The sequence below is a fragment of the Pongo abelii genome, chromosome 2 (assembly GCF_028885655.2).
Source record: "Pongo abelii isolate AG06213 chromosome 2, NHGRI_mPonAbe1-v2.0_pri, whole genome shotgun sequence".
NCBI lineage: Eukaryota > Metazoa > Chordata > Mammalia > Primates > Hominidae > Pongo > Pongo abelii.
Window position 1 is genome coordinate 192010830 of NC_085928.1, and position 24260 is coordinate 192035089.

Consider the following 24260-nt stretch of genomic DNA (forward strand, 5'->3'; position numbering starts at 1 on the left):
AGAAAAACAGCTAACATTTATGGAATTCTGGAATTCTGGATACTCTACATGCTTCTATCTATATGATTGCCAAATCAACATGTTTTAAATATTAAATTAACCTATTGAGATACATTTGGTTGCATGCTGAAGGGCTCATGAGAGGGACTCAAGATGACCCTCTCCTGAGAGCCATGGTTGGGGGATTGGAGATGAGCATGTATGTTTAAAAGGTAGTGATGCACTCCAGGCAAAATAAAAACATTACTGAACAATCATTTCAAATAGGAAGCACTGTGGGAATTCCTAGGAAGACAGAGTGAGACTACCATGGCTGAAATGATCCAGCTTCAGATATTTCTTACAGAAGACGGGGTAGAGAGATGAAGAGATGACCATCACGATGCATATTAATGTTACACATCATTGAGGATTTGGGAAACAAAGACAAAACACCATAGTTCCATCACCCTCATAATAATCACTATATTAATCACATCTATTGAGTGCTTATCCTATTTCAGCCACAGCACTCATTTACCTCCCCACGATACTCCTCTGAAATAAGTTCTTATTGTGATCACTATTATTGCATTGTAATTAATGTGAGGAAGCTGAGCCATAGAGATGAATCCATCTAAATTCACACCGTTAATAAACTGGGGAGCCAAAATTCCAATCCACTTCCTCTTGTTAGCATTTTTTGCATGAGTCTCTGCTTGTTTTGCATGAGTGTTATTACAATCTTCATTTTTTGTTACTTTTTCACTTATGTTATTGTATAAATCTAATGATCATTTTTGATAGCTACATAATATTTCATTGAGTGATTTGTACCACCAATTACTCAACATTCCATTATTGCTGAACTTTAGTATTTTCAAATTTTGGAAACATTTTCTGAATAAGTTATTTTTCTGTTTACACTAAGGCTATCATATAACCCATATCATAGGGTTAATTTCTAAAGTTGAAAGGACTCTTTGAAAAACAATGTTGTTATATCCTCTTTTGTCATTCATACCAGGGCGCTCAATGTACTGCATTCCTGACAGCTTGGAAGAATCATTAAAAAAGCAAAAACATAAAACAAAAAAAATTAAAAATGTTGATTGATAGGCAACAATAAGCTTCCTGTTTTATGCTTTTCCTGGTCACTAAATAATTTATGTATTTGTTAAAACATATTTATTGAGCACCTCTTTGTCTTGTGATATATTAGTGGGCAGCATAGATAAGTGATGATATATCTGTTTCCTAATTCTATTCAAATATTTTTTTTCAGACAGGACATTTTAAATATCACTATTATAGTATGTGGGAGGAAGATGATTAGAAGGGAGAAAGATTTCAGGGAAACCAAGTTCAGATACTATCTTAATAGAATGGCTAGATAAGTATTCTGTGACCAAACAATTTTAAAAAGGGAAAAGTGGGTGCACAAAACATATAGGATCACAAACTCTTATGAGTTATCTCAATGTTCTAGTGGAATTTCCTTATAATGACATTATTAAAAGTCTCCATCCCAGGCTATTGGATTTAATAAGAACTTTGTAGATGCATGTGAGAGACTTCCAGCTCACGTTTTCATGTATTTCTTTCTCGTCCTTTCTTTTAATACTGTGGCTGTTGGGTAGTGGTGGTGTATAGCTTCACATTTGGGTCACATTTTCAAGTAGGAGTGATGTGGTTGTTGTGAGAGATGTTGAAATTTGAGTTGTGGTGGCATATGAATAGACCTAAGATAGCTTTATCTCATGGTTCCCTAGGGTAGAAGGGGAGAGGTTGTCATCCATCCTCCCACTACTTGCAATAATGCAAGCATCATATAGCCAGATAGTTTGGTTCTAGAGTATGGCTGTCACACAGCCAAGGGCTGTTTGAAAGTGGGTGTATGGTCACACAATTGATTCCTGTCGTTTTAGAGAATGGATTGTATTGAAACCAACCATAGTCTATGTTTCTGCAGATCATTATTTGAGACAAACATAGCTTGCAAAACAAAATATTTGTTCATTCAGAGGTCATGCATGCTAGGTTATTTAGCTCAGTACTTACCACAATGTAAGTGATCAATAAATATTTGTTACTTTTGTCATTTATATTTTTATTCTTGTTAAATTTGCTGAAGTGTGATTTTTTCCTCTTCATATTCCAAAGGCATCTAGAAGTGAAAGGGAAAAAAGGAATAGCATCAGAGATGAAAGAGAAGGAAGGATCAAGGGGGGAGCTATTTTTAAGACTGGGCTGCTGCTCTGAAGTGCATAGGAAGAAACAAGAAGAATAAAGAGACTGATGATGAGGGCAGAGAAGAGATCAACGGTTAACTGTGTAGAGTTGTGGGAGTAGGTGGAGGGTCCTGGACAGGAAGAACAGTTTAGTGGAAAACTAGAGAAATGTTAGCAAGTCAGGGCTCTGAAATCATGATGAAATTTAGCGTGCCTTAGGCTAGGCACTATCCTGTTTCTAAAGCCATGTGGTATGGAAGGCTATACTCGCTCTCTATTGCATGCCAGATTGTGCAAGGATTTGCAATTGAAAACAAATTGCCTTATTGCTAGAGAGAAATTAAAGACTGAAGTGAGCTTGGGAGTGACAGGTTGATAAACAATTATTTTGTTTCCTTGAAGGCAAGATTACTGGCTAAATGTTGAAATTTCAGTTAACTAACCACACAGTGGGCCACATGGCTTGTTATGCATAAGAAGCAAATGGAAAGTCCAACCATGATTGTGATCCTGGTCTGACAAGGTGGCAAAGACTAAATGGACTCCTTTTACGCTGAGCACTTCCTGGAAGGAAAAGGCTGATGATTTCTCTGTCCTCCTCTAAGAAGTTTGCTTAATTTTGTCTGAGCCCCTAAGGAGGGAGGGGCGACATCTAACTGGTTTGTGGGCGTACAAGTTGATCGGGGCCTACAAAGAGGATTGGCAGGCAGTTTCCACAGACCAAATTGTGTCTCAGCTGATGCAGAGCACTACCAAGTCACTGCCTGTGTGGTTGTGTCAGTGTCTGCTACAGGAAGGGACTCCGCGGTGGGCTCAGAACTGGGGCATTGCCAACCATCCATGTGGCTCGAAGCAAGTCCCTTCACCCTGCAGGGGTCAAGCTTTATATATCTGTAAGGTAAGGGCACTGGACAAAGAGCCCTCTGGGTGCTAAGAGTCATGACCTAAATATACCTGTAGTACATGGGCCTTTAGGATTGCTGGGTCCACAGAAGTGTTGGCTGAAATGGGAGGAATAAGATAATTTCCAATTGTATTTTCTCCGGCTCAGATAAATTTTTTGATCTTTTCCTTGCTTCTGTGTTGTAGCCTATTAGATAGTTTCAATTAGTTCTTCCCTATTATACAGTAATTGTTTATCTGTCTTGACTGTGAGCTATTCAAGAACAGGGACATAATTTTTCTTGTAACTTATTTAGTTTCGAAGAAGTAGTATATTTACATGATTCAGAAGGTACAAAAGGAAATACAGTAAAGTCTTCTTCCCTCAGCAACCCATTTCCCCTTCCTATTGGCAATCAAAGTTATTGTTGTCTTGTGTATACTTGCAGTTGTTTTATGCATGCACGGATGAAAATATATGCACTATATTCACCTTCCTTCTGTTCCCAAAACCTTTTGTGGACAAATACTAGTTAGTATATGTACTTGTTCTGCATTTTCTGCTTTCTGCTTAATGCTATATAGTGAAGATATTTTTACATATTATATAATGAATTACCTCAGTCTTTTTTATAACTGCATGGTATTCCATTTTGTATATATGTCACAATTTATTTAAAACAGTCTCAATTTGATATTTAGGTTGTTTTTAATCTTGTGATATTATAAATAATACTGTAATAAATAATCTTATGATTTTGCAGGGGTGTGTGTGTGTGTGTGTGTGAAAATTTCTAGTAGTAGAATTTTTGGGTCAGGTATATATGCATTTTCAATTCTAATAGATATTGTCAAATTGCTTCTTATAGAAGTTGCCTCAGTTGACAGTCTTACCAATAAAATTCAGAGTGCCTGTTTTTCTACACTTCCACTAACATAATTGTGTATCTCGATAGGAATCTGAACTCTTGCAAGGGCCTGGGTTCTTTGATTAGGAAGATCAGCCAAATCTATCCACTTGCGATTAGTATGTGTTCTCCAGCAGTGCTGCCTCTTATCCTCCCACCTCCTACTTGCGGCAAGGGGGAGGGGGAGGGGGAGGGGGAGGGTGTTGGGGGGACAGAGAGAGAGAGAGATTTTGTGCTAATGAGACAAGTGGCAGATAAGTTCCTAAAATGTGATTTTGGAAATGCCAATGGGGTCTCTCCTTCACAGATACTTATCCCATCAATTTAATTTGATTTTTAAAAAATTCCACATTTGAATTCATTCCTTTGCTTAAGATTTTGTCTCTTATCAAAACATAACTGATTAAGTCTTATCAGTCATTTGCACCCTACTGTGAATTATTTCCACCGTAAGCAGTTTTGCTGTGCAGGAAGTCAGGGAGAAAGATGGGAAGGAAAAGATTCTGAAAAGGGAGATGAGAGAATATTCAAATGTCACCTATTTAACAAGTTTAGCTATGTCTACTGTCTCATTAGAGACATCTCTCTAAAACCAATTTTGGTCTTGTCATTTTCCTGCTTAATATATTTCCATGACCCTCACCACTTTTAGGATCAAAGATACATTTAGCATGGCATGCAAGCCCTTTCCCAGTCTGGTTTCTGTTGACCGTTATAGCTTCTTCTCTTTTAGTCTTGGCCCTTTAAACCACAGTTACAGTTAGCTTCTTGCTACCTCTGAAGTGAATGATTACCCTGTGTATCCTTTACCACCTTTCCTAATTTGAACTCTGAAGGCCATTCCGAGGGCTTCCTAAAACATTTGTGCCTACCTCCATCCAAGCAGAACTTCTTCAGCATTATAATTTCTCCTAAATTAATTGTTGTTGGTTTAATTCCTATCTCTTAATAGACTATAAGCCTCTAGTAGGTAGGAAGTTTGTTTTTTTTTTGTCAAATCTTTTTTTCCCATAGGTTATCGGGGTACAAGGTAGTGTTTGGTTACATTAGTGAGATTTTTAGTGGTGATTTGTGAGATTTTGGTGCACCCATCACCCGAGTAGTATAGACTGCACCCTATTTGTAATCTTTTATCCCTTGCCCCCTGTATTAGTCCATTTTCAAGCTGCCAAGACATACCTGAGACTGGAAATAAAAAGAGGTTTAATTGGACTTACAGTTCCACATGGATGGAGAGGCCTCAGAATCATGGCAGGAGGCAAAAGGCACTTCTTACATGGCAGCGGCAAGAGAAAAATGAGGAAAATGCATAAAAAGAAACCTCCAATAAAACCGTCAGACCTTATGAGACTTATTCACTACCATGAGAACAGTATGGGGGAAACCGCCCCCATGATTCAAATTACCTCCCACTGGGTCCCTCCCAGAACATGTGGGAATTATGGGAGCACAATTCATGATAAGATTTGGGTGGGGACACACAGTCAAACCATGTCACCCCTCTCCCAACCTTCCTCCCAAGTCTCCAAAGTCCATTGTATCATTCTTATGCCTTGGTGTCCTCATAGCTTAGCTCCCATGTATCAGTAAGAATATACAATATTTGGTTTTCCATTCCTGAGTTATTTCAGTTAGAATAATAGTCTCCAATCTCATCCAGGTCACTGCAAATGTCATTAATTCATTCCTTTTTTATGGCTGTGTAGTATCCCATTGTAAATATATACCACAGTTTCTTTATCCACTCATTGATTGATGGGCATTTGGGTTGGTTCCATGATTCTGCAATTGCAAATTGTGCTGCTATAAGCATGTGTGTGCAAATATCTTTTTTGTATAAAGACTTCTTTTCCTCTGGGTAGACACCTAGTAGTAAGATTGCTGAATCAAATGGTAGTTCTAATTTTAGTTCTTTATCTTCTCTTAGTTTTTCTTTCTTTTAGTTCATTGTGGTTTTGATTTGCATTTCCCTGATCATTAGTTATGTTGAGCATTTTTTCATATATTTGTTGGCCATTTGTATATCTTCTTTTGAGAATTGTCAATAGCTGTGACATAATTAAACTAAAGAGGTTTCTGCAACAAAAGAAACAGTCAGCAGAGTAAGCAAACAACCCACAGAGTGGGAGAAAATGTTCATAATCTATACATCCAACAAAGGACTAATATCCAGAATCTACAAGGAACTCAAACAAATCAGCAAGAAACAAAAATCTCATCAAAAATTGGGCTAAGGACATGAATAGACAATTCTCAAAAGAACGGCCTTCATCCTTAGATCTTCCCTCTGACAGAGCCTACCCAAATGAGAAGGAATCAGAAAACTAACTCTGGTAATATGATAAAACAAGGCTCTTCAACGCCCCCCAAAAAATCTCACTAGTTCACCAGCAATGGATCCAAACCAAGAAGAAATCCCTGATTTACCTGAAAAAGAATTCAGGAGGTTAGTTATTAAGCTAATCAGGGAGGCACCAGAGAAAGGCGAAGCCCAGTGCAAAGAAATCCAAAACATGATACAAGAAGTGAAGGGAGAAATAGTCAAGGAAATACCCAGCATAAAGAAAAAACAATCAAAACTTCAGAAACAATGGACACACTTATAGAAAGGCAAAATTATCTGGAAAGTCTCAGCAATAGAATTGTGCAAGTAGAAGAAATAAATTCAGAGCTCGAAGACAAGGGACCAGTCCATGTCACAACTCTTTAACCATCTTTTTCTGAATATTATTTCCTGTGATCTTTTGAAAGTTGACGGATAGTTCACCAGACTAAGCTCAAATTCATTTGGCTTTCAGTTGAAACGAGGCAAGCTAAAGAACAGAATATCTTTAATTAGCAATATCATGGTTTATATAAACCCAACAAGGCCTCATATCATTTTGGTACTAGGATAATGTTTTTCTTAATGTCATAACATCAGTAAAATTGATCCGTAATGGGGTGTGTGTGTGTGTGTGTGTGTGTGTGTGTGTGTGAGATTTATGTAACTTGAGTGTTGGCTAGGATAGCTGCTGAAGTTTATAGCAATGTCAGGGTAGGATTAAATTGGTATATAGTCCAGACTGCCCAGTTTTGAATCCTGGCTTCATAACTAGCTTTATGACTCTTGATGCACAACAAGACATTCCTTGATCTCCTCAGAGGATTGGTTTCAGGACCCCTAGCAGATACCAAAATCCACAGATACTCAAGCTCCTTACATAAAATGATGTAGTATTTGCATATAACCTATGCACATCCTCCATATACTTTAAATCATCTATAGATTACTCATAGTACCCAATATAATGTAAAATATAGTTATTATACCATATTGTTTATTATTTGTATTGTTTTTGAACATTGTATTGTTATTATTTATTTATATTTTTTCAAATATTTTCAATCCATGGTTGGTTGAATCCTTAGATGTGGTACCCATGGATACAGAGGGCCCACTGAACTTAACATTTCTGTCACTTGTGTTATCTTCTGTAAATGGGCTGAAGATAATAGTAAGACCTTCGTGGAATTTTTTGAGGATGAAATGAGTTAATATATGTAAAGTGCTTTCACTAGAACTTGGCACATAGTAAATGTCCAACATATGTTAGCCATTGTACATGATACTGGGAGCAGATGAGAAATAGTGGTGTTTATGCATCCTGGGTTGAGGTTTGGTGTGGAGAATATGTGCCTGCTCTTGGCCTTTTCTCACATTATCAGGAAAGGCTAGAGAGGGAGTAGCTAGATCAGGGTGCTGTAGGTGTCCCTTACAGAAGAGCAGCCCCTGGGAAATAAACACAAGCTATGGAAGGAAGCTTGACCAGGCAGCTGAGTAGGTTTCATGATAGTTAGAGTAGGTGTATATGGATCAACATTAAAATGGTCAGGTCCCAGGAGCTGGTGCTACCATTTTGAGGCTGAGGTTCTTAGTGGAAACTGACAAGACAAGGTAGATTCTAGGGCCTGTAGAAACTCTGCAACTCATGTCTCAGACAAAGGGCTAGTTCTGTTCTCCATAAAGAACTCTATAAGACAATTAAATAAGCCCACCACCGTATAAAAAGAGAGCAAAAAATAGAAATAAATAGTTTGCAGAAAAAGAAGTAGAAATGGCTTTTAAGCACATGAAAAGCCACTCGGCCCCACTCATAAAAGAAAAGATGTGAATTGCAACTACAGCAAGATTCCATTTTTCACCTATCAGATTGGCAATGTAAGAGTTTGATAATACTGAGAAATGGCTCTCTGCCAATTGGCGCAACTTTTACAGAAAGACATTTGTTAATATCTATCCAAATTAAAAATGCATATGCCTTTTCACCTAGCAGTTCCACAGGTAGCAAAATGTCCCACATATATATTCTCAAATGTGTGAAATAATCCATGAAAAGTTTATTCATTTAAGCATCATTTGTAATAGCAAAGTCTTCAGAACGTCCTGAGAGCCCACCAATAGGACTGGCTAAATAAATAAGTTTGCATCAATTTAATGTAACTGTAAACAAGAACAAAGAAGTACTTTTTGTGTAGACATGAACTCCAAGATTTTTTGCTTTTTTTAAAAAAGGCAAAGTGCAGAAAAACATGTCTAGTAGGCTACTTACTCCTTGTGTTTAAAAAGGGAAAACAGGCTGTATACATACTTATCATCTTATGTATATGCATATGCATAAATAGGTGATATAGATTATCTGTTATGTGAAATGCTTGAGACCAGAAGTGTTTTGGATTTAGATTTTTTTGGACTTTGGAATATTTGCATTATGTTTACCAGTGGAGTATCCCTAATTTGAAAATCTGAAATCCAAAATAGTCCAATGAGCATTTCCTTTGAGGGTCCTGTCAGGGCTCAAAATGTTTCAGATTTTGGGGCATTTTGAATTCTGGATATTCAAATGTATGGGGATGCTTAACCTGTACATTATTTGCCTGTGTGGAGGAAAATTGGGGGATAAGTGAGAGAGAACTTTTCACTTCATACCATTTGGTAGTGCTTGAATTTTGAATCATATAAATTCATTACCCATTCAAACTTTTAAAATAGAAATAGTGCATCCTGCTCTCTAATATAACCATGGAATTTAATGTGAAAAGTGTGGTTCGAAATACTGATGAATGCAATTAATCATATACCACCCTACTCCTGTTCCTTTTGATATCCAACAATATTTGAATAAATTTGATGCCCCAGAAAGACACTATGGGCTTATCCTATAGCTCCTTACATCCTGGTGTTCAGATCAAGTACTGCTGAACATGCACTTACCACAGTGTGAAATGGGTTTAGTGGCATGAGTAAGGCTTTGGAGGAGGCAGAGCTGAGCATAAATCCTGTTTATATTATCATTGGCTACATTAACTTGATTGAGTTGCCTAATCTCTCTATACCTTGATTTCTTGATCTGTAAAATGTAAATAATAACTATTCAGTGCTTTATCATGAAGTTGACCTTCACTCCCCTGATATGCCATGGGATTTCAAGTTGATTTAAGGACGAAACTCATTAACAAACAGCTTTCTGCATTAGTGTCCCAGCTTTGCCTCTGTTAGAGCCAAGGTAAAGCTGACCGAACTTACCTCTTGCCCCTTGTTTCACTAAGTCCCTTGTAAATGACTCCAACCCACTGTTTTCTGGTTCCTGCTGCCTCTCTGAAGTTGGTCTCCATTTCTTCCTGGTCAGCCAATTCTCTTTCTAAGGTACACTCAACTTAGCCCTAAGAATGTGCTTCTTACCCTCTTTCCTATCCAAAGCCTCTGGAGGCGTTTTAGATAGTTGTTTTCTCATGGTTGAGAGAAAGGGAATTCCTTTCACAATGGGATTTGGGGGCCAATCTATTGTGTCTGGATCCCCAGGGACATGGTGACAATCACACTTATCTTGGAAGGATTTGTGCCAGGGGTGCAGGGGTGGGTTAGGCTCTTCTGTCTTCCCTTCCTCTAACTGCAGCTCTTACTTACCTGTGGTAACTTTCAGACGCCTATGCTAACTGTTCATCAGAGTTTGGCTTGGTGTAATTTACAATCAGCTGTACATAAAATGTGTTTGTGTCTTGCAAACTGTTTACTTAAGCAACTACTAGGACCTGTTACCACATGACATCAAAGGCTCTGAGGTAGTTGTTTTTTAGTCAGTCCAAAAAATTATCGAAGTTTTGGGTTTATATGTGTTCATGTACTTTAATGGTAGAGAAATTCGCATATGGTTAATAGATTGGTTGCTATGATGAGATAGAATGCTTTTTGAAAAAGTTTCTCTTTAAAGTCACACATTAATCACTTTCAAGGTGGAGGGAAAGCAGAAGTGAGAAAAACCCAGACTATCGTAGGCTAGATTTCCCCCAGATATTATTGCTGCTTCTGTCTCTACAGCCGAACATAACAGCTGGTGAGTAGGGAGAAACTGGAGAAAGATCTTTTCTTGCCTTTAATCCAGTATGCTGTTTTCTTGTGCCCGTTTTACTGTAATTCTCAGCGGCCGTGGGACAAAAGCTGTTGACTGATACATGCAATTACCTCCTCTAATATTGCTCTCAACTGTCGGGCCTGACTGACAAAAGTGGATGAGGTTTAGTTAAGGTCTGGGAAAACACTCTTTTAATAAAAGACATTCCCATCTCTATGATCACACCCTCCCTCAGACCTTTTCATCTGTTTTCTAGAAAGATAAGGTCTGGTGATGGAAAGTTAAAACGTGATGCTGAACTTGGACATTAGCAACACCACCATTTACCTCAAAAAAATTCTCCGCAGTGTGGTGTGTGTGTGTGTGTGTGTGTGTGTGTCTGTGTGTGTCTGTGTGTGTGTGCGGGCACAGTTTGCATTTGCAATGATGGAAATCAGTTTGGATCGTTGGGCAGAGTTTCCCCAGAAAGAATAAGAGGCTATTTTAGAACATTAAACCAGATCCTTATTGGTTTCAGCCCTCAACTGATTATTTTGTTGGCAAAAGAAAGCCTGAGGAGGCTTTCCCCTCTGAGTTTTTCTGTGGATTGCTGGACTCTGAGGCCCTCATTCCTCTTGCAGGAGGTGTGGAGCAAAACTGTGTTGAAGGAACTGTAGATGGAAATTCTCTCCTTCCCACCGAGGAGCCGCTGCAGGTTGCAGACTCCCAGAATGCCACACTGAGAAGAGGAGGGCTGAAATTCTAGAGCAGAATCCCTGGGGCAGCCCCTGCTGAAGGAGGGTGCATCTGTTGAAAATCTCACCACCGCCCCCACCCCGCCCAGCCTTCAATTTAGAGGAATTTCTAGTTCATGCAGAATGAAGACAAGATCACATAAGTGAGGATGACGCCCTATTTACAAGTGTGGTTTGGAAGACTGAAGTGGAAACCTTGGGAAAGTGTTCTTATAAAAACAAAAAACTGTGTGGGTTGGGTTGTGTGCCTGCCTTTTGAAAGGCCTGCTGGTCGTTCTGAATGCAGACTGCTGGCCATGGTGCAGATGGAAACCAATTCTTTAGGAAGGCTGGGCAGCACTTGGCAGAGCCTTCTCCCTGACTGCTTTGATTTGTGTGCGTGTGTGGAGAGGGGATTGGGACTGAAGAGGTTGCAGTTTATTCACACACCCAGAAGGGAGCTAATCCAGGTCAGAAGGAAGTCTGCTCCCTTATCAACAGTTAGGTAGCTTTTCCTATCAGTTTTCCCTTGTGTTGGCACTCAATTTTCATAATACAATATGTAATGTGATAAGGCCTACCCATTATTCATAGTAGCAATAGCATGGCAAGGTTATTCCTATGCAGTTTTCTTAAAGAACAAAGGGCCAAGCTACTGATGAAGCTAAATTACCTATGATTTTAGAACCAGGACAAAACAAATTATTCTCTTTCAAATATCTGCAGACTCTACTTAAAAAAGGTTTCTCTTAGTGGTAAGCCCGCCTTCCACCTCCATCCTTTCCTCCTTCATATGGAAACTATACATCAAGGTAACACCTCTTTGCTTTCTGTAGGGGCCTCAGAGTATGTCAGCTGGGGTCAGACGGGAACAGGAGTCTGGCTCAACACACATTTATTGCACTCCTGCTTCATGCCAAGAAATGCACCAAAATCTGGAATTGTGTAACACAGCAAAGGAAAAGACTCATCTCCAGGAAGCCCCCTTGTCTAGGAAGAGAAATTGAATATCAGCATAAGGTGGTGAAAAGCTGTGAAGGAGATGAGTGCCACAAGTCCATGGAGGAAGGATTCTAGCCTGGACAGGTGAGGAATGGCTTTCTGGAAGAAGCAGATGCCCCAGCTGAACTTTAAAGTGCCCATGTGAAATGAACTGTCTGTATCTTCAATCAGCAAATGGAATAGGTGGCCACTGTTTAATTCTGGAATGGGGAAGTGTAAAGGTGTGGTGTGTGTGTTTACCCCTACTTAGGGATTCAAAACAGACAGTAAAGAACAAAAGTCTAGCCCTTTGAGCATTCTCCATGGGACATTTGAGGTCTAGCTGGCCCCAGAGAAAGGGAGACAGAGGAAAGGTCATATCCATTTGAGAAAATCAAAGTGTCTGCTCCAATTGAGTCTGGTGTCCTTATTCCTGGAATAGCCATTCCTACTGCTCTGGTGCTGATTTACCTCCGGCAGTTCAGTGCTTCCTGGAAGGTAGGCTGGGCTTTTTAACAAAGTGACTCCTTGCTTGACATGTTTTACCCATACACAGAGGCCACTGCACTACGTGCAAGAAACAACAAAAAATTAAATGAGACTCAATGCCTTCCTTAGGGATCTAAAACCCCAGTAACACAGATAAACAGGTAAACAAATAATGGCACGATGGTGTGATTCTATAGCAACAGGAATAGGGCACTGCAGGGCCACTGAAGGAAAAGGTGATGACCTGGCTTGGATTAGTGATAAAAAGGGGCTTACCTCCTTTCTCTGTTTCTGCTAATAGCCAGTGACTACTCCATGCTTTTCCCATGTCGGGCATAGCTATAAGTACTTTGGACATAGCGGCACATTTAATCATCACACAACAATAAGAGGAAGCTGAGGCAGACAGAAGTGCCCAAAGTCACATACTTGAAGCCAGGACTTGAACCTGGGCTATCTGGCTCCTGAATCCATGCCTTTCACTAATAATGACTTACCCTCCAATGGGGAACAAGCTCCATTCTGGCCTTTCTTTAGCGAAGGCAACTGCCTGAGCTCATGGTCTGATCTGGCTTCTGGGAAAGAGAAAGCAGGGGAAACGTCTAGAGATGGCATACTGGGAGAAGAAATTTCTTGCTGCGGAATCCTGCCCACATCTCCCACCCCACCATACACAATCCCACGTGCACTTACACCTACATGCCGTGTACATACGAACATTTTTTCCCCTACTCCCATGGGCCCCAACTCTGCCTTTTCATCAAAATCACCGAGAGTTTTAAATAAAATGCAGATACTGAGGCTTGTTCCTAAATTACAATCTTGGGCATCTAAATTTTTTGATTAAAAAGATTGACATGCATGCTTAAAGTAAAAATTTAGACAGTACAGCAAAGAATGTGTTTGTACCCCTCCCACCTAGCCGTTAGTTCTTCCCAAAGGCAAACACTTAACCGTTCCTTGTGATCCTTCCAGAAAACAATATATGCATATATTCATCTTTCTTTTTCTTCCTCTGTAGGTGATAGTGGTGAATAGTCATGAGAATCCGGGAACTGGCTCCTGCTCTGTCTATCTTGGAGATGCATCTTTTGTGAGAGGCCAGGGCAAGAATAGGGAGGCTTAGGCAATGGGGAGTTTCTGAGTAGATAAAGCAGATGGCAGAGCAAAGGGATAGAGCCTGGAGAGAGGCTACTTCCTGTAGCAACCTGCTTAAGAGTGAGAGGAAAGCAAGGCATGGCTATGAGCACGTGTAGTCTCAGCTACTTGGGAAGCTGAGGCTGGGGGATCACTTGAGCCCAGGAGTTCAAGACCAGCCTAGGCAACATGGTGAGACCATGTTTCTTTAAAAAAAAAAAAAGAGAGAGAGAGAGAAAAGGTGACAATTCCTCCAATACACATCAAATACATAAGAGCTAACAAGGACACAGTGGCAGAAAATAGTCAGAGTTGAGCAAGCATCAGTGAGGAAATGCTTTCCAGAGGAGACTTGAGAAGTCTCAAAAATGAAAAGAAAGAGTATTGGTGTAGAAAGAATGGCTTGAGATGTGAAAGCTCATTCATCCATTTATTCCAGGTATATCTTTTTCTTCAGTACTTTGGGAGGCAATAGGTGTAATAGCAAGAACATTCAGGTTAGTGTGAGTCTGCCGTATGTATGAGGGTTGAATTCACATTAGGTGTGGTGACTATCATATGGGAGGCGCTGCAAGGTGAAGGAGACATGTCCTCACATTTGGTCTTTGGGAAGCTAAGCAGGCAGAAACCTAAGTGCAAAGCAGCCAGTGTTTTCCTAATGCTAGATAAGTACATGATGTGTTGGAAGGGTGGAGTAGAACTAGAAACTCCTGGAATTTCTTTTAAGAACGAATGCAGGACCTCATTAGCCTGAGTCTTTAAATAAGTCACACATTTTTGGTCACTGCATTCTGGAAGGGGGACAAAAAGATCTGTCACAGACAAAATCTGGAGATATTTAAGGCTTTGTTGACTTTGGCAAACGCTTGGTTATAGTTCTGTGGTCTGTTTGTTATCTAGAGTCTCCATGAATTGCAAGGGAAAACAATGGTACACTGGCATTTCTATTTGATAACCCGTTCTCTTTGGAATTCTGGTTAGAAATCAAAGGCTTACTTGAGTTTTAATGCTTTCAGGACTTGAAATACTTTTCTATCTTCCTAATAATATATTAACATTTTCTGAGGACAACATATATCTGGAAAACAACATTATTTACTCAAATAATTTTTTTTGAAAAATGGACCAAAAAAAAAGAAAAACCGACAAAAACCTTTTCATGTTGTATCTCAGACTAGCCCAGGTTGTGTTCCAAAATTTTTTTGCTGAATGGTCGTTTCTGCAATTGAAAGGCCCATGATTTTTTTTTCACAGCACCATTTTGCTTTTCAAAATTTCTACTGTGTGCCAGGTATGGTTTTGGCATTGCATCCTTGCAGGAGCACTGCAAGGGAATGATTGTGCTATTATCTTCATTTTACAGATGAAGAAAATGAAAGCAACAAAAAGTTTCATATCTTACCTAAGGTCTTCTTGTTCTGATAAGTGATCAAGCTGGTATTTGAACTTGGGTGCCTCAACATGAAGGTCAAGCATCTCATTTTACAGATGAGCCAACTGAAGTCCCAAGATCACTCACCTCATTGGTTACAGATCTTGGAGCCCAGGGACTCTTAATCCAGGACCAGTATGCTTTGCATGACATGCAGGATGTATCTGAGACACAAACTGTGCTTTGTTCTCTTTCCTCACTAATGAATCCTGCATACATTCTCCCTACCCTCTTCCCCCATGAATCCATGTTTGTGGTTTCCCAGGAGCTACAGATGATGGTCCCAGACTCTGTCCATCCTGATCTTTGGCATGGACCCCTAAATCCAGCCAAATGCGGCACCCACAGTCTCTTGCATGAACAAGATATGGGCTTTTCTGTCTCTGTCATTATTCACCATTTACTGTGGTTGGCATGCCGTCTTCCTGCCAGCTCCACAGTTCGAGGTGCCGCTATTCTTTCAGATGCATCACACATGTTACTTCTTTTATGAAACTTGCAGAGTCTCAGAGTTGCATGAGATTTGTCACTCTTGTTGAGAGAAAGAGGACAGAGTGGAGAAGAAAAGGGAAGGGAGAAAATGGGTGGAATTCATGGCCCTAGATATGAAGCTTGGAGATGACTGAAGTGATAGATGACTCCAAGGATAATCAATAGCCATGAGAGTTATGGCTTATTGAATGCTTACTATTTCTTGGGAGAGTGCAATGTTATCATCTCCTTAAATTCTCACTGCAAGTCGTCAGGTTTCTGCAGCTGGTATTTAAGCCCAATTCTGCCTGAAGTCAAAACTTGTGTTCTCTTTCACTGTTGTCTCCTAAGACAATTGGTTGTGAGGTAGAAAAAGAACTGGATAATTCTCAAAATGGAAAATTGAAAAGATGAAACAAAATTGGGGTCATGGATTGAGACAATACAGTGAGAGACACTGGAATTGGAAGAAATGAGGCATGAGGCCAGAGTGGAGCTCCCTTAGGACACTGCTTTTGGCTTCTGGAGCCTTTATTACAATGAGGCAGCTCAGGACTTACAGTGTTCATCTGAGTGCCAGGAATCATACTGTCATGGTGCTTCTCATGGGTTTTGCATCTTGCTTTGTGTTATAGGGCTTTGGGTTCACAAGCTCTCTGAAGGAGCTGATTGTGAAGGCAAGGACTGTGTCTATGCCTTTTTTAAGGAGACACATATTTTGTCTTAACCAAGTGGACACATGAGAGGCACAGAGAGGGGTGCACCTCAGTCTACCCAAGGATATGGAGTGGGGGCTTCATGGAGACCTGAGGGGCCCAGGCACAGAAAAGAGACAAAGTGAGGGAACACTTGAGGGAGATGGCGGGGCACATGCTTAGGAAGGAAAGCTTGGAAAGGCATAGGCAGAGTGTTTAAGGATGTGCCCAGTGTGTAATCTAGAGAAAGCAGTCAGAGGAAATGAGACGGGAGAGGCAGCTCGAGGCAGGGTATAGATGTGAAAGTCACTCGCACCCCCTCTCATCATATGACTCCAGGCAGTCCTCCAACCCACCCACTCGAGCTCCCTGCCTTCTGACAGGTTTCCTTATTTCTGAGCGTCTTGTAACAGGCCCAGGATATCCTTCCTTGCTCATGTAAAGAATTCCACTCATCTTTCAAGGCATTTTAAACAGAAGTCCTGTGAGGCCTGCCTTGAGACACTCACACTCAATTTACTTTCTTCAGAAGTGTCTTTTCTACTTCTCTGTTCTAGCACAGCCACAGTGTTTCATCTGTTTTCCCTACTATTGTGAGGGCTTCTTCCACAAGAAGAATTTTGTCTTCTCTTTGCACCCCCAATGCCAGCACATAGTAAGCACTCAGCACATTTGATAATGGAATGGCTCTGGTTTTACATTCCTGTATTTTTCAGGCAGATAGTGAGTAGTCAGCGGGGACTCATGCATGACTCTGGGAAAAGTAGAGGGTAATTTTTTTATTTGCTTTTCGAGGGCTGATCCCGGCTACTTATTTTTATGGCAGGCCAGCATCCTGCTCACCCTGACTCCCTCCAGCTTCTGGTACCTGCGTATCCAGGCTATGTTAATTTCACTGCATTTTTCTTCTTTGTCACTTTTTCTTTTTCTTCTTCAAAGAGCGTAGCAATCTCTCAGGAGTTTGATTATATTGCAAGATGAATAGGATATTTGAATTATGCTATTTAAATGAGTCATCTCAACCCTAGTGTAATTGTTCACCCCCTGTCACACTAAACGTGACCTACATTTTTAAAAGAGTGCTTTTGGCCTGAATAGAGGACTGCTGAAATTGTTGGGTTCCAGTTCTCAGCAATTTATCATTTGTTATCACAGAGTGTGTCTTTTGTTTCACATCTGGGCAGATGTGAACTTTTAAAACTGTCTCTCACTAGAGCTATCAAAAGAAGCTGCTTTTATTTGCAAAAAGAAGGTGAACTGATTTCCTGGGTGTTTATGTGTGTGTGGTATGTGGAGGGGCACAGAGGAGCAGCAGGGTTCATTAAACAGAAGATGTCTGGTCTTGGCTAAGCAGTTTAAAAACATATAGGAGTACTTATACTGAATTGATTCAGATTTTGGTTCTGTGGCCTGAAACTTGCTTGTTTCACCCTTCTTTTTTGAGAGTTTTTGTTGCTCTAAAACTAAGCCTGCACTAATGTTCTTGAGATGGATCAACTGGGGAGCCCTGTCGTGCCTTACCAATTTTTCATCTTGGAGTCAAGCTGCAGGGCAGGATTCTTATACTGCCCAAATGATTGGAGGCACATTTCCCTTCATTGTCCATTTCTTTGACAGGCTGTGAAACATAACTAACTCCAAAGCCACCTATCAAAGTTCATGAAGGTTTTAGTCAGGAACTGGTGGTTTTGTTGTTGCAGATACTTCAATTATTCAGACTGTGCATTTGAGTCATAGCCTACTAGGCAAGGCCCATACTGAGATACAAAGGAACAGAGCTTTCTAAATTAGAAGTGAGCAGCATTCCTGAAGTGATAGATAAGGTCCTTGTACTACATTCATTCAGCAGATATTGATTGTGTGCCCATGAATCAGGCATATGTGCAGGGTGTTAATACAAAAGAAACTGGTTTTTGAGGCCCCTGCCCTCAAGAAGTTCACAGTCTAGTGAGGTTGGCAGGCATGCAGATGATAACATAATGGAGGCATGCAAGAAATGCTGTGGAAAATTAAGACAGCACAGTCTGCCTGAGGAGACTGTTCAACGTTTTATAGAGGAGGATGTGCTCGTGTTGGAACTTGAAGGATGAGTAGTGGTGAAGGCAAAGGCTACTGTGGCTACAGTCTAGTGTACAATGATGGAGATGAGGTGGTCAGAACACGAGGGTTCTTGTACGTCAAAGTATGTTAGTTTTACACCATACATTTATTATTATGAATTCAGCTGTGAGGAACAGAAATCTGCAATTCAACTGGCTTAAACACTGAGGAAAATTTATTAGCGCATATAATATGTTCAAAGGCAGTTCCAGGATAACTGAATTCAGTGGCTCGACTCTATCATTAAGGACTTAGGTTCTTTCCATTTTTTTTGCTCTGCCATCCTTGGTATGATGATTTGCTCTCAGACTTGCTCTTCTCCTGATCACAAGGTGACCAAAGAGGAAGAGAGATTTGTTTCTTTGTTTTTGAGGTTTGTTGGTTTTGTTTTGTCTTGATTTGTGTCTTTTCAATCAGTAAGGAAAATCTTTCCTAAGGAGCTCTCCTGCCACTCCCATCAGACTCATCCTCATGCCTCAGTGGCTAAAAGTGCATCACGTGCCCAATCCTAAACCATTCACTGGCAAGGGGAATGCAACCACCATTACTGGCTCAGACCAATCTTGATTCACTCCCTGGAGGAACTGTCCCACTTCTTCTGGATTATATGGCCCAGGTAGAGGATACTGGAACAAAATTGGGTTTCCGATAGAAAGTAGGAGAAAGGGAGACAACTGATTCCTGAGTTGGCAACCAACAGCATTTGCTATGGTAGATGATGGGAAACCAGTGTAGATAATTGAGCAGGAGTGGCATGATCAGTTATGTTTAAAAAAAGTCCTATCAGAAATGTAGAGTTGAGCTTAATAGATAGAAAAATTGAGAACACATGGAAGTCTTGTGAGCAGCCAAGGAACTGATCAACACACATGTGGAACTGGAGCGAAAACTTTTCTGGAGTCATGCTTCTGTAGTGGTAGGAGGGGGTATTTAGGGGTAGAAAGGCAACTAATGCAGAATAGAGATTTACCAAGAAGTTCCTTATGGTACTGTGGCAACCATGCAACTTTTTTAAAAAAGTTCAGATGATAATGTGGTCCACTCAGAGGAGCCATTGTGGTGAAAGAATGCTAGCATTTTGGAACTGGTAGTGATCTTGATGTCATCTAGTTCAAGATCTTTATTTTACAAGTTACAGAACTGGGACACAGACAAGCAAAGTGATTTGTTAAGTTCCTATGTGTGGTTCATGGCTGAACTAGAACCGTGCCCGTAGATTTTCTGACTTTCAGCCCAGGGCACTTTGTAATGGGTTCTCAGGGCCCTTTCTCATGGGGTTTAACATGTCCATTCGGGAGTGCTGTAGAAGCTCCACAGGCCCTCTTCCTATGTTTCTCTTATCCTTGACAACAATTCTATTGTTGGAATTTTGTTGTTGTTGTTTAAATATGGTTTTGGTTTCTATAAAAATGCAAATAATACTGATAAGTATAATGTTTTAAGCTCTTATCATTCATTTGGATCTTAAAGTGAATGTGTCCTTCTTGTTTTTTCTTTGAAGCAGATTTTAATGGGGGATGGGAATAAGAAATTCAGGGTACTGGAAACATAAAAGGAAAAAGGAGGCCCTAAGAAGAATCCCTAAGACGAGAAGCTGGAGGCCGAGGGTTCATTACTTTGTTGAGGGTGTTTCTTATGACACCAAATAAGACCCATGGTGCCTGAGATACTAATGAGAGGCAATTGCCACCCTAGTGTGAGGTGGGGCCTCTGGCCCACTTTTCTTGACAATCTAAACATCCATTCACAATGACCCAACTACACTTCTTCACTCTTTCCTTTGGTCTTCAATGTGCCTATGCCTATCCTTCCCAGAACATATACAGTTTTGGCTAAAATTGCTATGCAGAAACTTTTGGAAATTCACCCTGGTAGACAGAGCATGACAGCAGGCATTAAAAAAAAAAATGTTCAGTAAAAACAAGAAAATGATTTGAGAATCAAGCTCTTACTGACAAGGAATCTTAGCATTTTGGAGCTGGAAGTGACCCTGAATTCATCTGGCTCAAGACCTTTATTTTACAAATGAGAAAACTGGGACCCAGACAAACAAAGTGAGTTGTTAAGTTCCTCCTATGTGTGGTCCATGGCTGAACTAGAACCATACCCATAGATTTTTTTCCCTTCAGCACAGGACTCTTTGTAATGAGTTCTCACCAAGCTTAAGTAAAGATTGATCTGTAAAATCCATTTATTTCAACTTTACTTTTGAACATATTCCGAAGTATTAATATATTAGTTTATTTTTTTGGTAGTATGCCAAACATTATAAAACTGCTAGTTTTAGATGTAGACAGTGGATAAAGACTGAGCTAAATCTGTATAGATTGTGGCCTTTTGGGGCATTTGGTAAAAGATAATCCTATTTCTGTAAAACAAATACTGAAAAGAGGAAAAAAAAAGCGCATATGTATGTGTATGTCCATCTAAGATTGTTTAAGCCTGGAAAAACATGGAAGGATATATATGAAGTTGTTATCACGGGTTTGCCTGACAGTGCTGATGCGGGTAGAAGAGGAAGATTGGGAGAAGCTGTACAAATGTATGAGAAAGGGACTAAAAAGGGATGTCGATGATGATATTCATATAAATTTATTTCTAGGTGTGGCTGTATATTGAAAAAATGAGTAAAATACTTTAAAAAGTGATCTGGAAAATGAGAAAACAAAAATGAGTGTAATTCTCATGTGCATTTAAAATTATAACGTGTCAAATGTTTGTCTAAATTGGATGATCACTAAGAATAAAATTAAATTGGAAATTTTAATTAAAGGTGCTAAATTAAAGGTGCCAATATGTAGCTGGACATACTCTTCTATTTTCATTTACATTTTGTTTTACTTTCATCTGCTTGCTATGTAGTTTTTCATCTCATGCATTTTTTTGATACTTTATGTCAGTGGTGGCTGAATTGTATTTGAAAAATATGAAAAACATGTATAATTACATAGACACAATTAAAGCTAAGCTTATTTCAAAATTGTGTATCGTTTATTCTAAAATGTGAATTTGATCCATCTTAAAAAAATCCTTTAGTATTTTTATGATGCTCTTATTTTAAAAAAACCCTCAAAATATCGGGATGAGAACTCTGAATAAGCTAGTTCAGTTGACATTTTTAATCAAGATCTTATAAACCCTTTTCTAAAATTGTGCTTAACGGACTGTAACTGCTTCTGGGTTCACTCAGTACATCCATTGGCACTTTTAATTGTGGAGAGACTAAATGCATTCATTTATACCATCCTTCCCTCCACCTCCCAAATACCTCCCAGCGCACGCAGGTAGACCAACAGCATTTATTAAGCATTTATCAGGTATCAGATACTCTCCTCACAATAAACTAGTAAAGGCAAATATTTTATGCCCATTTAATAGATCAGGAAACTGAGTCCAAAAGTGATTAAGAATTTACTCAGGTGAATGAACTGAGCCAGGTTTTAAATCCTGGGCTCTTTGAATCCACAGGTCAGCTGTTGTGTTTTTTTTTGTTTTTTGTTTTTTTTTTTGCCATTTGTTTACTATACAACCTAAGCCATGTAACAAGGAAAACTGGAAGGGTTTTCTTACTCCAAAGACTTTACCCAGGCATTGTTTCTGAGATGTGCAAGAGGAGATGGAAGAGAAAGAACAGGAAGGGAAAGATAGGGACAGTCTCTATTCACTTGAATGCCAGATTTTCCTAGGACAAATGACTGTCTTGGAATAGTTCAGTCTTGGGGTAACTGTCCTCTAAGAACGTCATTCATTCATTCCTGAAACCAGTAACTAACATCACTCACCTGGCTTCCAGAATATTCTAACGTTCTTAAGGCCATGTCACTCCTACCATGTTTAAGCAGAGAGAAATGGAGCTTGGAAATATTCAAAGGCACCAAAATTAGAATAAAATGGGGGCACGGGGTCTTGATTTGAACAGGCTGATTTTTTTTTTCCCCAAATCTTGGCACCCCAAGGGTAAGCTTTCTTTTGTTAAGTAGCAAGAGTTAAAAGAAAACTCCAGGAAAAGGAACACTCACGGTAATCTCCTATGGCCTACAATAAAATGAAAATGAGGCAATGTGGACTTTTTTTCCGCCACCACTTTGGACCCTCTACCAATCCTAAGATTCAATTGAGTGAAAATGTATTTGTTATGGTTATTTTCCTCTGACACATGCACTTTAAAATTAAACTGTTCTTTGAGTTGGTTAACGGCGATAAATCCAGGGAGCCTATTTGACATTTTAAGTCATTAATTGTTGCGCAGGCTTCATCAATTGTTTTAACAGAAGGCTTTTGTTTGCTTCCTACATATTTAAGATTTTTTTTTTTTACTTTTAAATAGGACAAAATAGCAGAGGATTAATATTTTCTTTCTGTTGGCTCAAGCAGGAATCCAAGACAGATTTCGATTCTACCATGTCTGATTGATAACTTTGAGAGCACCTAGCCAGGTGTTCTGTGATCAAGTATATAAGCACTGGAGAGTGTGTGGCAAAAGAAACCACACAGGAAGGGGCCAAATCACTTTTTTTTATTACCAGATAATTTTAGAATAAATTGATGCTTAACACAATGTAATCTGACATCTCACACAGTGTATAGTATACATTACTGTGTGTATAGTCATACAATTATGTTCTGGGTATGATTGCTCACGTAACGTATTACAAATTAAATAAATATAATTAAAGTATGTCTTTTGAGTTTTTCGCAGAAAAATTATATTTGACACAGGTTAATACAAATTAAATACAAGATTAGAGTATGTATAGTTGTTTTGGGTATCTGATACCCACCATCTTCCCATTTCACAGTGATATAACTACATTCTGCAATAATAAATTATTAGTTCAGGAGTTTTCAAAACTAGGAGAAAGATGACCCAAGATATTTCAAAGGGCGGCATCAGAAATAACAATCAAAAGTAATTATAAAAGGAAATAGGTACAGTTAAACTGGTGGTGTTCCAGCCTTCACTTGCTTTATTTTGCCTTTTCATTGGATAATTAGAGGATCCTAAAAGGCATCTTTACTGTCTTTACCCAAGGAATTATGAGCTTTCATGTGCATGGTATTGGGAAATTGTGATCTATTGCTGTCTAGTTAGGAAATATGCTCTAAACAGCTCCTAAGACACTGCTGAGCATTACACAGATACAAGATAATTAAAAACAGTAATTTTTATACCCTTGAAGTTCAAGGAAATTAATAGCTAATTTTAGGGGTAGAAAAGAATAATTAACTTGAAGATGCTCACATTCTCTTCTTGATGATAGGGGCAGCTGATACGAAAGCTTTTTTTGAACTAGTCCCTTCATTTCTAAGTTGGAGACTCAATCATATGGAAAATGGAATATCAGAGCTTTTGAATGGATTCCTTAATCTTGCCTCCGAACTTGCTTATTTTATGGATTCTAAATTATAAGCCACAGAAAATAATGTTTTTCCAATTTTTTTATTGAGACGTTATTCACATACCATAAAGTTCACCCTTTTAAAATGTACGGTTTAGTGGTTTTTAGTATATTTACAAAATTGTGCCACCATTATCACTATCTAATTTTGGAATATTTTTATCACTCTGTCAAAAATCCCCAACCCCTATTACTTTCAATTCTTTCTCCCCCAGGTCCAGGCAATCACTAATCTACTTTCTTCCCCTATAGATTTGCCTATCCTAGATAACCCTGCTCTTTCAGATGAGCTAAGTCATACTGATTATTCTGTCCCCCTATTCTGTCAAGAGTCCTTTGCACTCTTCTAGTAAGTACTATTTCTATATTGAAAGACTTTCTGTATTGTAGTATTTCTGTATTGAAAGACATGCTTTCTAGATTTTTTCTTTTCTTTTCTTTTTTTTTGAGA

The 24260-nt window shown here is 39.3% G+C and overlaps 1 protein-coding gene across 1 annotated transcript in view; it reads left to right on the forward strand.

Annotated features, from left to right (window-relative positions):
* LOC129058388 (uncharacterized) overlaps positions 1–21390 on the forward strand; it is a 57625-nt gene extending 36235 nt beyond the window's left edge. The window contains exons 5-7 of the mRNA XM_054551171.2: positions 10910–11044; positions 11133–11269; positions 11942–21390. Of these exons, the coding sequence (XP_054407146.2) occupies positions 10910–11044; positions 11133–11269; positions 11942–12182 (513 nt within the window). The 3' untranslated portion in view covers positions 12183–21390. The remainder of the gene's footprint in view (positions 1–10909; positions 11045–11132; positions 11270–11941) is intronic.
* The last annotated feature ends 2870 nt before the right edge of the window (positions 21391–24260 follow it).